The 16537-nt window shown below is 40.5% G+C and overlaps 1 protein-coding gene across 1 annotated transcript in view; it reads right to left on the bottom strand.

Annotated features, from left to right (window-relative positions):
- The window catches only part of LOC133420629 (mitogen-activated protein kinase kinase kinase 11), a 63906-nt gene that overhangs the window by 14999 nt on the left and 32370 nt on the right, over nucleotides 1-16537 (bottom strand). Inside the window, exons 3-6 of the mRNA XM_061710368.1 lie at nucleotides 9348-9496; nucleotides 7037-7212; nucleotides 5419-5665; nucleotides 1466-1582 (exon numbers count right to left, since the gene is read on the bottom strand). Of these exons, the coding sequence (XP_061566352.1) occupies nucleotides 1466-1582; nucleotides 5419-5665; nucleotides 7037-7212; nucleotides 9348-9496 (689 nt within the window). The remainder of the gene's footprint in view (nucleotides 1-1465; nucleotides 1583-5418; nucleotides 5666-7036; nucleotides 7213-9347; nucleotides 9497-16537) is intronic.

The following is a 16537-nucleotide window of genomic DNA, read 5'->3' as shown; positions in this document are numbered from 1 at the left end:
TTTTTTATTTTATGTAAAGAGAAAATTCACTTAATGTTATTTTTAATAACTGAAATGCTGCTTGTTTTGTTTGATGTTCCATAATTTGCACTTTTGATGTGTGAGCCGTGCGAAGTGAATATTGCTGTCCTTCCTAGTTAAAGCAATAAATTGCTCACCATTCATTTAAATGAATTCTTGTATTGAAATTTGTTTTCTCCCAAAAAGGTAAAAAAGGGTAATAATCGTATCGGCTGATATCGGCTATCAGTCTTTTTGATTTCCCCCTAATCGGTGATCGAAATAATCGAAAAAAAGGCTGATCGGTCGGACACTAGTAATTATATCAATGTCCTTATTGTCCAGTAGTGGTGATGGTGGTGTCCTCTTGCTGTGCTCTATAATCTGTCCTTTTTTCCTGAAATTGTGTCTCTTGTAATCATAGTTTATATGTCATTTTTTCCATTGCAAATATTTCTTCCGCAGGTCTCAGCCACTGCCCCACGGTTGCTGGTTCTGCTTTAAACCGTAACCTTGTTATTGCTTTTTTCTTGCCGATAGCAGAACTTTAACAAGATATTCATCCTCTTTTTGTATTACATCTTGTGTCAATTTTCCCAAATAAAGTATCTTACAAGATTTGGGAATCTCGTATCCTATTATTTTTCTTAAACCCCTCCATATTTTATCCCAATATCCTATTATCTTCTGGCAAGACCAGAAAATATGCATATGGGCCACATCCATGTGTCCACACAGTCTCCAGCATGGCTAATGGTTACATACAGTTTCCTTCCTAATGTTTGGAGTTATAAAAAATCTGAATATAGTTTTCCAATTGAATTCTCTCCAGATCCTGGAGCTAGTGGCCGTGCACTGCGTTTTACAAATATTAAACCATTCCTCCTCAGTTTCCGTTCTCTCAACTCTTTTTCCCATTTTTCTTTCATATAAAGAGAGGAAGTGTTCCTGCACGACAGCAAACCTCCACCTTTAGTTTTAAGTCAGTCATCTGCACTGTGTTGCTACAGCAAGTCATCACGTGGAAACAGCAGCTGATTGGCTCCACCTACTGCTGCATTCAAGTAGCTGCAGACGGGAGCAGCGGCGCATGGCTCACGGTGGGAAAGAAATAGTGCTGAGAGACTGAAAGGAAGTCAGATAACGAAAAACTATTATAAACCATTGAAAAGGGAAAAGGGTGTGTGTGAGAGACAGAGCAGGGAGGAATCGGCAGCGAAAGAGAACAGGGGGCCCATGGGAAAATGGGGGAAGACAAAAGATGTGTGGGCTGTTGAAAGAGCGGGAGAGACTTTGGAAACAGAGACGTGTGATGTTGCAACAAAGGCTGTGTGTGCAGTCATGATGAGTAATTCTGAAGTTGTCGCCGGAGTTCTTCTGATGCACGGACCTGCGTACTGTAAATGGATCGGTGCACGTGCATGTGTGCGAGGTTTGGAAGCTTTTTTTTTTTTTTTTTACTCACATTGTATTGCACGGAAACGTGGGCCAAAGGAAGGCGAGGAGCCCGAACCCAGATCGGGAGAGTTCCGCCTCTTCTCCAGGCCCGGCGATGCTTGCACCGTAATTTTATGGATGAAATCTGAAACACACACAAACATTTATTTATTGATTACGGGTCCCCATTAGTCCTCACTGCAGTGAAGACTATTCTTCCTGGGGTCCAACATTGCACACATAAAACCATAAAATACAATCCTTACAATTAAAACATAACTAAACCTGAACAAAAATTATCTGAGATGTAATGGAATTCAACCCTTAAATTGTTGAAACCAGCCAGAACCAAACAACAAAAAATATTCCATTTTACACACTCAGAATTTCAGAATAAACCAAGAATTTCAGATTAAACCAACTAACTAAAACTGACTTCCTTGCTAAGTTCGAAACATATTTAGAAAGATGCAAGAAATTAATTCATGTATTTCAAAAGGTTGGTTCTCCAATTTGTTTTTAGAATATGCATTTCTCTAAAAATGTGCAAATATTTGTGGAAACGCTGTGCAACACGTCTGAATACCGTTAGCAGAAATGACATTTGTGTGTAGAGCTGAGATTTGAGTCGTCACGACTTCCAGGGACAATGCCTGTTTTTGTCTTTAGTTGGGAAGTATCTTAACGGCATCCTGCTGTTGCTGCTTGTTAGTAACTCACTATGTCAATAACAAGATTCAACGCGCAGCTGGTTTCTGGAGGGTCAGTTTGAATCCATTCAGATCAGCAAAATCTAGATATTTTCTGACTTTATAACTTTAATGATTTTGCTGTTCAATCAGTAAGTCACACTTTTATATTTGCCTTTTCTGAGGGAAAAAGAATACAGCATTTTGAAAGTTTATAATAAATCAGAAATAATAATAATCAATCACATCACGAACCATCAGCTCAAGGTAACACACAGGCAGAGTTTGAGTGGACAGATGAACATCTTGCAGACTTTTTGGGTGGAAAAATTGTATCAGAAATGTTTAACAAAGACTTCCTGTCCGATATGTGTGAAGGGTTGAGTTGAGGTGGCTACACAAAGCAGATTTTACAAACTCCAGGTGGAACCCATCTGGTTGCTTGATGACAACCCTGCTGAGCTGGAGTTACTGTTATCTAGTGAGAACTGGTAGATTTAAGCAGGTTACCTACTGAACACGTGGCACCACAAGTAAACATTCTCACGGCTGCCACAAGTTATCCACTCTGAGCACATTACAACCAAAGAAATGCAGCCTCTGCTAACAAGGGACCAATAGAGCATCACTGAACTGAATTAAATTGATTTATTTCATATATTGTGAAATAAATCCTTTTTAGGAACAAGTTAACCGTGGCCCGTGCACTTTGAGAGAATAAACCAGAATACAGACTTTACTTAAGGGGATGAACTGATGGAGCAACAAACGAGGAAGTAAAATATAATAATAGGAGTGGAAACAGGAAAGAGAGGGGGGGGGTTACTGGCAGATATGTTTTGAGCCAGAATAAAAACATTGACTTGGGAACTGGAGGGGAAAGGAAAGCATCTCTAAAAAGAACGAGGGAGGAGGAGGCACAGAGAGAGCAAATAAGTAAGAGAGGCTAGTGTATCCACGGACAGGAAGTGTCGAGGCGTGGTTGGCTCACTCTCCCTTCTCATCAACCTCCCCACCAGCACCACATCACCGCCTTGCTGCTGCTGGGAAAGGCCTGACCACAACACACACACACGCACACACACACAAACATACATAAACACACACAGACAGTGCATTTACGCATGCCTGCTCAGCCTAAAATACCCTCACACATGGAAACCATGGAAACCAGGCTGTGACCTGCTGCTGGGACACTTTACTGCAGCGGAGGATACAGGCCGGAGCAGCCAGGTGAGTCTGAGGGTGGAGCTCCACCTTAGTCAGCTTTACCCGGTTTTTGTTTTAATTCTCTTTTTATTAAGATTTCACAAAGGTCCATACATTCAGACACTTTCTCTCATCCCTCTGTCCCACAATTGTTGCATAACCTTATGCATCTGGATTTCCGTAAGCGATAAAAAGGCCACCAAGGACCAAAAGAAAGAAGAAAGAAAAAGTAAATAAATGAAAAAGAATACCAAATGAAACCTTGCTGTCACTCAAATCTCTTTACACAAGAGGAAAATATGAGAGAACAGATAAACAAACAGGGGGGTGCATTACAGTAACTGAATGATGATCATACAAACACACTGTATCTTATTCATCTTTCCCACTTTCTAATGGCATTTTTCCACTAGAACCTACTCAGCCCGGCTTGACTCGCATCCACTGCCGCTTTCCCACTAGGGATCTAACGTGCCGAGTAGATACTTTTTCTGTAACTACTCTGCCGAGGTTCTAAGCGGCTGAGTCGGCCACATCTGACGTCATCACACTACAGACCACCGATTGGTCGGGGGGTTGGAGTCAGACGTCTGAGTCAGGAGGCGGAAATCAGTGAAAGAGCGACTTCATTTTATTCAACAGGCAATGGCAGCGCAAAAGTCTGTTCTGATTAGGGCTGGGCGATATATCGAGATTTTAATATATATCGATATATTTTCAAACGCGATATGGTACGAGACAATATCGTTTATATCGATTATTTAAAAAAAAAAAAAAAAATGTAATGATTTTGATATAGCTTATTTTGTGACAAATTGACTTGAATGTTTTATTTGAGATTTGCACAAATGTTTTGTTATTTGCACAACTGTCAACCTCAGTGGAAAAGTCTGCCTGTTACTGTCTACATTGTATTAATTGTACACATTAATTGTGTATTTTAATTTAATTGTTATGCAGGAAAGGGATATTTGTTTTATTTTATTCAAGAAGCATTCTTTTTTTTTTATTCTATATATGCAGGCAGTTTATTTTTATTTCATTTGTTTTATACATTTTGATATTGTGCAGACCTCTGTTAATAAAGGAACCTGTGTGACATTTGGCACAAGACTTTGTATTAAAACTGACTGTTTTTTTAAGGGTTTGCCTCAGAAAAAAATGAAGCTAACAGAGATGCTATGCTATAATGCTTTGGGGGAAACCCCAATTATGGCACAGAAAAAATATCGAGATATATCGAGTATCGCCATTCAGCTAGAAAATATCGAGATATGACTTTTGGTCCATATCGCCCAGCCCTAGTTCTGATCCAACTCTGAGGTGCAGATGTTCATAAACCTGGTGGCTGAGGAGAGAATTAAAAAGGGATCTAGATGGGTGATAAGGAACGACCAGATCCACCAGGAGCTCTGTCACTTAATAGCGGCTCGCGGCTCCAAGCTCACTTTTCAGCAGCGCCAAGACAAACCAACAAAAAATTAAAAAGGCTCGCTGCTTGAAGCTTCTCTCACTCTCTCATTTTTTAACTTGATATCGAACACAAGCCACAGACCCAGCAGCACATTTATCATCTCCTCCAGGTTCTAAATCTTTAGTGTTGTTGTCTTCTCCGTTTAGATCACACAATCAAATACGTCACAGCAGCTTCGCTCCAACCTCCTACTTCTGCTCCAGGTGCTGAATTGTTATGTAAAAGAAACCAGGCCGAGTTGAGCTGAGTAGAGCTGAGTAGGAACTAGTGGAAAAGTGCCATCATATATTAGTACTGTTTCAATCTCGTTTTTACATATCTTTAAACTTTTTTTTTTTTTAAATGAACAATGAATGTAGCAAGAACCAAGGGAATCTTTAAAATATATTACTATTTAGATAAAGTCTGCTCTCAATGGAGACACAAATTCAACGCAGTGTTTAGGTTTAGCAGGTTAATGATCAACGCTGTTGAAGCTGTTGACCTTGAAGTTGAGCTCTTGAAACTCATTAGGAGTTCTGCTGGCGGACTAACGCTTGCTTTCTACCAGGTCAAGTCAAAGAGAAGTAGGAAACACACACACACACACACACACACACACACACTGACCTTGGGGCATGCTGATCTTCTCGCCGTTCTTGCTCTTCAGCTTGTGCTTCTTGAAGGTTCCCTTCCTCTTCTTGACGTTGGGCTTCTCCCGGTTCTGGTTCAGGTGCAGGATGAGCAGGCTGAGCTCCCGCTCAAACACGTCCTGCTCCCACTGGGCCAGCTGCTGCTCCCGCTGCCTCAGGAACTCCTCGTGGGACTTCTGCTCCAGAGCCGCTCGCTTCAGCTCCTCCTCGCGGCACCTCAGCTCCTGGTGGAGGACGACAGGCGGGTGCATCAGCGCAGGCACGACTGAGATACGTCTCATCAAGGATCATCAAGGCAAGGTATAGATTCCTAATTAAATTGTTCCGTGTGTGTCTAGTCTAGCAAATAACTTATTATTAGTTAATCGATCGGATTAAGGCTTTCTTAAAGCTCAAACTGGGAATGCCAAGAACCGATGCACTAAAGACGGCTACAATGTATGGAGCAGTAATATATTGGAATAAGCTTCCACCACATTTAACCATGATAAACAATAAAGCTAGATTCAAAAATAAATTAAGAAAAGCAGTACTTAGCAAGGAAGTCAGTTTTAGTTAGTTGTTTTTTTCTGAAATTCTTGGTTTATTCTGAAATTCTGAGTGTGTAAAATGGAATATTTTTGTTGTTTGGTTCCAGTCTCCAGTCCCTAGTTGTGCTCTTCCACAACAATGTAGTACAATATAAAATTCATATACATCAATTAAATATACCATACAATTCAATAAAGCAATATTGCATTTACATGGTATAAAACCTTCACTCACTCACACAAATATACACACTATTTACGGATGAGTACAGTTTTTATTTTTCTTTAACCAGGTTTTAGTTTTGGTGATGAACATGTTAAACTCTCTTACGAAGAAGAAAGTCCACGTTTGCATTTCAGGAATGTTAAATTAGGGATTTTATACATCTAATTAATCCATATCTACGCGTGTACAGAAGAGTATTAGGGCCAGGCAGGAGAAAAAAATATTTGAGGGGGGAAGATTTTTTTTTTATTGTGCACTTCGAGAAAAAAGTCGAAATGTGGAGAAAAAAGTCAAAATGTCAAGAATAATATTGAAATACAATTTCAAGAATAAAGTCGAAATTTCATGAATAAAGTCGAAATTTCGCCTTTTTTCTCAACACTTCAACTTTGTTCACGTAATTTTGACTTTTTGCTCGAAATTGTACTTCAACATTATTCTGGACATTACGACTTTTTTCTTGACATATCATGTTTTTTCTTGACATTTCAACTTTTTTCTCGAAATTGTACTTGTAATTGTACGACATTTCGACTTTTTACTCGAAGTGCATAATGAAAAAGAAAAATCTTCCTCCTCTTAAATATTATTTTTATATATTATTTTTTTTCCTGCCTGGCCCTAATACTCTTCCGTAACGTGTGTAATTCAAATCCATTCAAACACTTGTTTAGGTCATTCTGAAGTTAACATGGCAGGGCTTTGTCTTGTTTTGTGCTGCAGTGATTTAAGGGACCCCAACCTTTCTAATGCTTAACAATCACGGATGCCTGGTTACTGATCGATGTGCACAGCCTCGGAAAAGTCTTTACATTTACTGCACAGACTCAACGTGTCACCTTTTCTTTGGCCCGGAGCTCATCGAACATGTCCTGGATCTCCAGCTTCCAGTCCTCTTGCAGGGAGTGGAAGGAGTCCTGCGGCATCTCCTCCTTCACCTGCTGCTCCAGGAGGGTCAGCTGCGTCAGGATGGAGCTGAAGTTGGGCCTCCGGTGAGGGTCCTGGTCCCAGCACTCTGTCACGTGCACAGCAGATACAGTCAGTGGGATTCACCCCAGCGCTGCCCACCACGCCTCATATGGCACTTTTCCACCAGTACCTACTCAGCCCGACTCGACTCTGTGCTTTTCCACTAGGGGTCTAACGTGCCTAGTAGATACTTTTTCTGTAACTACTCTGCCGAGGTTCTAAGCGGCTGAGTCGGCTTTATCTGACGTCTTCACACTACAGGCCACCGATTGATCTTGGAGTCAGACGTCTGAGTCAGGAAGCGGAAATCAGCGAAAGAGCGACTCTGACGGCGGTTTATTGTTCATTTTATTCAACAGGCAATGGCAGCGTAAAAGTCTGTTTCATGATCCAACTCTGAGGTGCAGATGTTCATAAACCTGGTGGCTGAGGAGAGAATTAAAAAGGGATCTAGACGGGCGATAAGGAACAACCAGATCTACCAGGAGCTCTGTCACTTCATAGCTGCTCGCGGCTCCCAGCTGACTTTTCAGCAGCCGAGACAAACTAACAAAAAAAAAAAAGCGTTGCCGCTTGAAGTTTCTCTCACTCTCATTTTTTTACTTTGTATCAAACACAAGCCACAGACCCAGCAGCACATCTATCATCTCCTCCAGGTTCTACATCTTTAGTGTTGTTGTCGTATTCGTTTAGATCACACAATCAAATAGAGTACGTCACAGCAGCTTCACTCCAACCTCCTACTTCTGCAGATGTTGAATTGTTATGGAAAAGAAACCAGGCCAAGTTGAGTCGAGTAGAGCCGAGTAGGTACTAGTGGAAAAGCGCCATTACTACGACTAAACTTTCATTCACTGTGTCCTCAAGCCGGCCACAAGAGGATGCAAAGATCGGTACGCACTTATTTCCGTGATTAAGCAAAATAGAAATAAATAAGTAAATGGCTTGCAAATGTTCTTGTTCTCAGCACAGTTTCACTTCTTTTGAGCCTGAGAGGAAGAAGTCCCTTGCTCATTAACCACAGCAGCCGGGATAAAAAGCAGTCAGCTCAAATTTCAGGACTTCACTTGGCTCAGATGAATCAGTGAGAAACAACGCTTCTTCATTCAACATGATTTAATGAACATCCTGCAGGGGATGTAATCTTTGTTTTCACGTTGTCTGGAGGCAAGCTGACCCCTCACTGAACGCGTCCTGCTTAATTAGCTCGCTGGGGGGAGTTTTGCATCATTTCCTATAAAACTTCAGACATGAAACGTAGATCAAAACCTAATCTGATCATTAAGGAATCCTTCACAGTGGCCAATGGTGGAACTGGGAATTCTTGTTTTTTTTAAAAATAAAATCAAAGAAAAAAGCAGACAGAAAGAGAAGAGGTGAGGTGTGTACGGAGGAGTATGAGGGCCATGCAGGAGAAAAAATATTTGAGAGGGGAAAATTTTTTTTTTTATTGTGCACTTCGAGAAAAAAGTCGAAATGTTGAGAAAAAAGTTGAAATGTCGAGAATAATGTTAAAATACAATTGAGAAAAAAGTCGAAATGTCGAGAATAATGTTAAAATACAATTGAGAAAAAAGTCGAAATGTCGAGAATAATGTTAAAATACAATTGAGAAAAAAGTCGAAATGTCGAGATTAATGTTAAAATACAATTTCAACATTAAAGTCAAAATTTCACCTTTTTTCCTCAACATTTCAACTTTATTCACGAAATTTTTACCTTTTTCCTCAACATTTCGACTTTTTTCTCGAAATTTTACATCAACATTAATCTCGACAAGAGTCGACATTTCGACTTTTTTCTCGACATTTCGATTTTTTTCTCGAAGTGCATAATGAAAAAAAAAATCTTCTTCCTCTAAAATATTATTTTCATTTTTCTCCTGCATGGCCCTAATACTCTTCCGTAGGTGTAAGATGGTTAACTGTCCAAGTATACTTTTTTAAATAAATGTATTAATCAGTGTGGCAAAGTGCCCAGATGGCATTTCTTCTTAACTTGAAGCTGAACGAGAAAACAAAAGAAACACAGACAGGAATTGGTTTGATTATTTCCAACGCAGCTTTGTGGAAACGAAGAGAGCATGAAAGAGCGAGGGAAACGTAATCTCACGCCGCTGAACTGACCGAACCTGCCTCGACGAGGGTCGAGAGCTCACTTCCCTGCTTTCCACAGTCCTACCTGACATAAGCTGTGCAAACGGCTCTGGGCAGGTGGAGGGGATGGGCAGGGTGAGCTTGTTGACGGCGACTCCGTAGGCCACGGCGAGCCCATCGATCCCTTTGTAGGGCGCTTCTCCTGTCAACAGCTCCCACAGCAGAACCCCGTAGCTGGAGGTGGAAACACACAAGGAGCCATGAAACAGAACACACACACACTAAGTACAGAATATATTTAGTAACATGCAGGATTTTTGGCAGCAACGCACCCAAAACTTCGACCTTGCTTTCTAAAATGACAAACAAGTAGGCCTGTGTTGAAAAAAACGATTTTCCGATTCTAAATCGATTCTCATATTCATTCCTACAAATCTATTCGTATGTCTAAAGATCGATTTTTTTCATCATTACAATGTCGCCCCGGTGAACTTTAATCCCAGTAGTCACGTCATTTAATTCACACATGCGCGTGGTGGGAAACTATCAAACAATGAACATGGCGTTGAAGAGTAGCGGTAGTAGGGCTGTTCGATTTTGCCCAAAAATAAAATCTCGATTTTCTTCTCTCAAAATCCGATTTTCGATTTTCGATTACGATTATTTTGTGAATTGACAAAAGGCAAAGAAATGATTTCAAATATGCTGTTTTTTTATTGAACATTTGCCCCATTGGGCTTTAAGTGCAAACTTTGCTCTTATTAAACCAAAAATGAATGAATAAAGTGCAAAACTCTGTAAAATAAGTTGAAAAAAAGTTTTAAAAAATATAATAAAATATAAAGTTTTATCTCTGAAAAAAAATCAGCACTTGCAAACATACAGTAAGTTATATTTCCAATTAAATAAAACAAGACATTTTCTAATTAAACTAAACTGGGTCTTTTCATGCTAAATAATAATGCAACCCATGAAGGAGGTAGAGGTGTGTAATGTCAGTCATTACATTTGCTATTCACATTTGCAAGTTTTTTGCAAGGAACACGAGCCGGTCTACCGGTGGCATGTTACAACGCCCCCTCCTACACTAAAGAGCCTCTCCGATGGGGCACTTGTCGCAGGTATTGAGAGGTATTTCCATCAATCATTAATATGGTATCAATCATTAATATGTGTGCAGACAAGGTAAAAAAAAAAAAGTGAAAAATCGATTTTACGAGTTTCACGTTTTAACATCGTTCTAATTACATAATCGCGATTACGATTTAAAATCGATTAAACGAACAGCCCTAAGCGGTAGCGTTAACAAAGTGTTGGTTTGGAAAACTCCTGAAATGATAAAAAATTTGCTATACTTTTATTTTGAGAAAATGCTCCAAGAGGGGTCACTAAAAGTCGGGGACACTGCACAGTTTTAATAACACTAACACAAATCGATATCGGAATCAAATCGGATCGAATCAAATCGTGATAATCGACTCTGAATCTTAAGAATCGGAATCAAATCGATTCTTGACATTTGAATCGATCCCCAGCCCTACAAACAATCTACATTTTTCTAATGTGAGAATGTCTTCTTTTTTTTTTATTTCCAGAAGCTGGAAATTACACATTAGATTTCAGCTGGACTGTAAATAAGGCAACCATAATAAGAGTTAGCCTGAAATACACATTTTCAACTGTTGTCATCAGCTTTTTTTATATAATGTAACTCAGCGAGCTCTAAATTAATATTTAAATTCTTAGTTTTACGTGTCTGACAGTTATACGTCTTCTTCTCTGCTGCTGAAACTTTTGCTCTAAAACTGTTTCTTGCAGATTGCTGCGATATAACCTGGTTAAAAACCTGGCAGCCAACAGGCTGCCGGGTGTGATGATGAAGCTACGCTTGTTTGACTTGACAGTGTCTCATCGGTCAGCTGGTTACATGCATCATTTAAATTTAATTCAATTGAGTTTCTTACAACAACAAGTCAAACTGTACAAACTGTATGAAATCTAATTCATTACATTACAGATATGAACTGATTTTGACCCCCTGGCTGTAATAGCTGCAGGACTGATGAGATCCAGTTCACTGTAGATTCATATTGGACAGAAAATGCAATAAACTGTGTTATCAAGTCCTCAGCTTGCTAAAGGGCCGTCATGAGTGTGTGTGTTGCTGGAACAGGTTAACCGATAAGAGCAGAGGCCGTGAAGAAGATTTCTGACTGGGTTGTTTCACGGCCATCTGAATGACAAGGAAAAGTTCCCGAGCGTGCATCAGAAACCTCAGAGCACGGAGAAGGGAGGAGCTGGACTTCTGCACCGCTAACGCATAAGTCTTTCTGCAGAACAGCACACCCTTTTGGACCCATGCAGGGTTTTTTGCGTGTGCAGAAGTTTGGGAGGACAGCAGTAAAATATCAGTGTGAAAAACAACGATGCCCGCCCTTATTTTGAAAAAAGAAAAAGAAACATGTGCTTCATAAAATAAAGTATTATGTCTAAAATTGGGCCAACAAAGATATGGATTGAAGCTGTAACCAAACTACGTAGTCGATACCAAATTACAGACGTCGCTTGAAGCAGCTTTGAGACTATAGATACCTGGTTTGATGGCGCATATACGAGGATAACAGCTCCTCTAGTCCTAAACTCACATACACGATGACAGAGATCTACGGAAGAGTATTAGGGCCATGCAGGAGAAAAATAAAAATAATATTTTAGAGGAGGAAGATTTTTTTTTTCATTATGCACTTCGAGAAAAAAGTCGAAATGTCGAGATTAATGTTGAAGTACAATTTCGAGAAAAAAGTCAAAATTTCGTGAATAAAGGCGAAATGTCTCGAAACTGTATTTAAACATCAATCTCGACATTTCGACTTTTTTCTCAAAGTGCACAATAAAAAAAAATCTTCCCCTCTCAAATATTTTTTCTCCTGCATGGCCCTAATACTCTTCCGTAGAGATCTGTCATGACCAATATCAAATGGATCTAAACTTTCATTTTATTTCTTGCTTTGAGCTCACGACATGTCTTACAGCGCTGTCATCACACGGCCAAGAAGCAGTATTTTGTTTGATCAAACATATGCTTCCAAAACTCCCAACTGCAGCATGTGAAACCCAAACAAACAAACACAAAAGAGGCACACTCAGGACTTCTGAGCCTCCACAATGGGAACAGGCATGTGTTCCCAGAAGATGAAGCCTGGCGCGGGACTTGGATCTCCCACACTGTCAATTAGCCCCTGCTCGGATCTGCCTGCCTGCTCCGCCGAGGCTCGTTAAGTGGAGAGCCCAGGCCACAGGCTTTTCTTATTCAGTCCCTTAATTACAACTTCCACACGCCGTGACTGTGCAGAAACGCCGCTCGTCGGCGCGCCTCGAGGCGGTCGCCGTCTCCGCGTGGCGGCTTTGGAAGACCAGCGTCAGTGGAAGGATGAGAACAAAGATTAGCCTTCATTTCGCAGGGAAAAGGCTGGCTGCTCTCCTGCCAGCTACTCTCTCCTTCTGCCCGTCTTCCAGATTATGCAGCGATTGTAAAAACGAGTTTGTCTGGGTTTGCAATCACCAGATGAAATAGATGAAAGAGAGATATTGAGATGGCAGTGGAGTCCATTAAAGAGGCAGAAACTGTACAGTTTCACTAAGTAGGATCCTTCAGAATAACAGAAAAGGCCTTGCTTCCTCTATTGGAAATGCTTTTTGATCAGTATGCTGTGTTAGTTTTATGTAGGCCACATGTGAGCGGTGGGAAAGGTCCAAGTCACCAGCTTTAACATGAAACCACAGAAACAGCCAACTAGTTTAACTGTGATGACCACAATCAAGCCGAGCTGTAAATGTGTTATTAATAGGCAAGGCAAGTGCTTTACATCAACATTAAAAGCGGCAAGACACAATTAAACAGTAAATAACAAATAAAATGATAAGAAAAGAGGTAAAATAATAAAAAGCACAAGTTGTTAAAAGTAAGGGCAGTAGAGAATGCCATTGTACATTTCATTCTTACAATGGCAAGAATGATGTTTCTATACGGTCAAAACGTACAAAGACCGGGTCAAATACAGTTTTACAAAAGTAATCTGTAACAATTGTTCGTACGGTGAATTAAACCAATTTGACAATTCTATGCCATAATGTACGGAAGAGTATTAGGGCCAGGCAGGAGAAAAATAAAAATAATAGTTTAGAGGAGGAAGATTTTGTTTTTCATTATGCACTTCGAGGAAAAAAGTCGAAATGTCGAGATTAATGTTGAAGTACAATTTCGAGAAAAAAGTCGAAATGTTGAGAAAAAAGGTGAAATTTTGACTTTATTCTTGAAATTGTATTTCAACATTAATCTCAACATTTCAAGTTTTTTCTAGAAATTGTATTTCAACATTAATCTCGACATTTCGACTTTTTTCTCCACATTTCAACTTTTTTCTCCACATTTCGACTTTTTTCTCCAAGTGCACAATTAAAAAATAAATCTTCCCCTCTCAAATATGTTTTCTCCTGCATGGCCCTAATACTCTTCCCTACACAATGCCTGTTTCCAGGTCTTATTTCACACAACTGACGAGAATTTCGTTTCTATACGGTAAAAACGTACAAAGACCGGGTCAAAAACCGTTTTACAAAAGTAATCTGTGCCGATTCGTGCGGCGAATCAAACCAATTTGACAATTCTACGTCACAATGCCTCCATTCAGGGCTTATCCATCACTAGTGTAACTTTGCGCAGTTTTCAAAAATCATAAGTATTTAATTTAAGAGTACGCTTAAATAACAAATGCAATGAAAATGATAAGAAAAGAGGTAAAATAATAAAAAGCACAAGTTGTTAAAAAATAAGGGCAGTAGAGTAATAAACTATTACTACTACTTTCCCCTGCAGCTTCCTTACTTCCAAAATAAAAGACTAGCACCTAAAAGGACATCATGACGCTCATCTCAACAAATCACACAGTAGTTTAAAGTCATGATTGTGAAAGCGCAGGCCGTGATCAGGGGACTGCAGTCAGACACATGCAGAGCTATTCTCAGATAAAGGGCTGTGGCTCGGTCTGGACATGAGGCCTCCTTCTCCGGCTGTGCCGGAGACAATGGGACAGTGTGCACTACATATGTCTCTCAACAAAGCACAGAGCAGCTCTTTGAAGAAACGCTATCACATGGTCACGGTGGCCTCGTTGCAATCCATCACTCTGTCGCTGCATCTCTTCATCACCAAGACTCCCACGATCACTTCTCCCCCGCGCTTTTTCTACGTTTACAGCAAACTCTGCAGATAACCAGTACAGAGACGCCTGCACATGAGAGTTTTCCAATACCACTTCAACACCTTTGGAAGATGTATGAATTCATGTTTAATTGGACTTTTAAGTCCCACGATGGATTGAGCTGCAAAAACGCTGGACTTGTCGTTACACTTCTTCATTTATGCCCATTTGTGGCCGTCTTATGAAAGAAAAGGGAGAAACTGGGAAACTACCGTCTCAGAAACACTTGGTTTGGGGCCAAATATATTTGAAAATATGTTATTCAGGAATTAGATTTACCGACTGCCTTTGAGCTAAATGCAGAATTATCCGGCCCCCCATCTTACAATCTTCCCCCACATCAGATAACGCTGCATTCACGGGACCTCTCAAATGAGAAGTTGAATCACTTTTTTTGTTTTTTTGCTTCGCTGTTTGCAATAGTCATCAGCAGTTATACGACTCACGTAACACACAAGGACCTGATGCCAAATATTAGCCTGCTTCTGTCTTTGAAGTCGACGTCTGTACTGCCGTGGCCGTCAGTCAGAGCGGTTACATGCACATCTAGATCAAGCTATTGGCAACAATCTAGCTAAGGATTAAACTGGAGTTTCAGAGAAATCCAAGTAAACATGCGCGAGAAGACAATCGATTATTGAGTGAGCTGCGTTTGACTCCACGCCGCTAGGTGGCGCCACACACACTTTTGCGTTGGCGTTCTTTGTTGTTCGCCTTCTTCTTCTTCTACTGTGTTGATATTCTGGATTTCGCCGTGTCGTCACCTCCAGAAGGGGGAGTCCCGGGGCGGTCAGTAGCTCGGCTAAGCGTGGGATGCGTATACATGCTGGAATAACTCGGATTAGGACGCGATATCTGGCACAAATAGAGGGAATGGGTATGACGTCACAGATGTGACTTCATAGCGGGTTACGCCCACTGAGTGGCAGAAAGACTTTGAGTTTGAGCAACTGGAAAACATCTAAAATGGGAAAGAGCTGTTGTGCGATCGACTGTACTCATAGATTTAGCAAGAAATCGGAGTTATTGTTTTACAGACTGCCGAAAAATACGTTTGAGAGATAAATGGATCACTGCAATTCGCAGAACAAGTGGATTCCAGGCACCGAAACGTGGATTTGCGGTTCCCATTTTGTATCAGGTAATGTTGGATTTTTGGGTAGCTAACGTTAAACGGTCCAATCATAAAGTTCGGTGTCCTCATCACTTTCATTTCTACAACTAATCCTGCCTTGAAGTCGGACCAAGCGTCAAGACTTTTGTAAGCCTTCAAGCTTTGCTTCGTGTATTTCCCCGGCGTAGAAATGAAGTACATATAAATATCAGGAAACTCGATTCGTTGCCAAATATTAATGTCCATGGACCACTGGTTCTCCGGGTAACTGTACGGGTCACTGTCAAGTCCAACTGCCTTTAATTTAAGCCGATAATGTGCTGTTATCCCGTCTTCTCCACTAGTTGCAGCTGTTTTTGCCACTCAGAACGAGTGAGGGGGCTGGTCCAGTGGGGAAGTGATGTCAATGCAGACCCTCCATAGCTCGATCTGAAGAGCTTCAGTTGGTTTTGACTACAGCCTGGCTAAGGTGTATACATGGCTTTTAAAAATATTAAGGCAACAATTGGACTTTCTGTTAGTGCATGTCACTGCACTGAGCGTAGCGCCAGTGTTTCTGGCTCAAACCCGTGCTTTCTTCACGGCCAGCTATCAAACACAAAACCGTCCTAAGTTAACTACTGCTTCTCATCTGCAGCCACTTATGTGGGAAAACCCATGGACCTGCTTTTCTGGTTTGTGTTTTTTCAGACCAGCTGCAAAAAAATACATGTTGTGATAAATTCAAATGAGCGGAGAATGTCGTTACAATAATATAACATGAGAGGTGATTATCTGTTATAAAATGTCATTGAGTTCATCAACATATTTCCATTACTTATCTTTTCATTTGTCAGCATTTTCATTACTTTTAATTATGATTTTGTTGCAGCTTTCACCTTTGAGACCTTTGAAATGATA

This window comes from Cololabis saira, chromosome 20 (assembly GCF_033807715.1).
Source record: "Cololabis saira isolate AMF1-May2022 chromosome 20, fColSai1.1, whole genome shotgun sequence".
Classification (NCBI taxonomy): Eukaryota; Metazoa; Chordata; class Actinopteri; order Beloniformes; family Belonidae; genus Cololabis; species Cololabis saira.
This window is presented reverse-complemented; position numbering and strand designations above follow the sequence as displayed.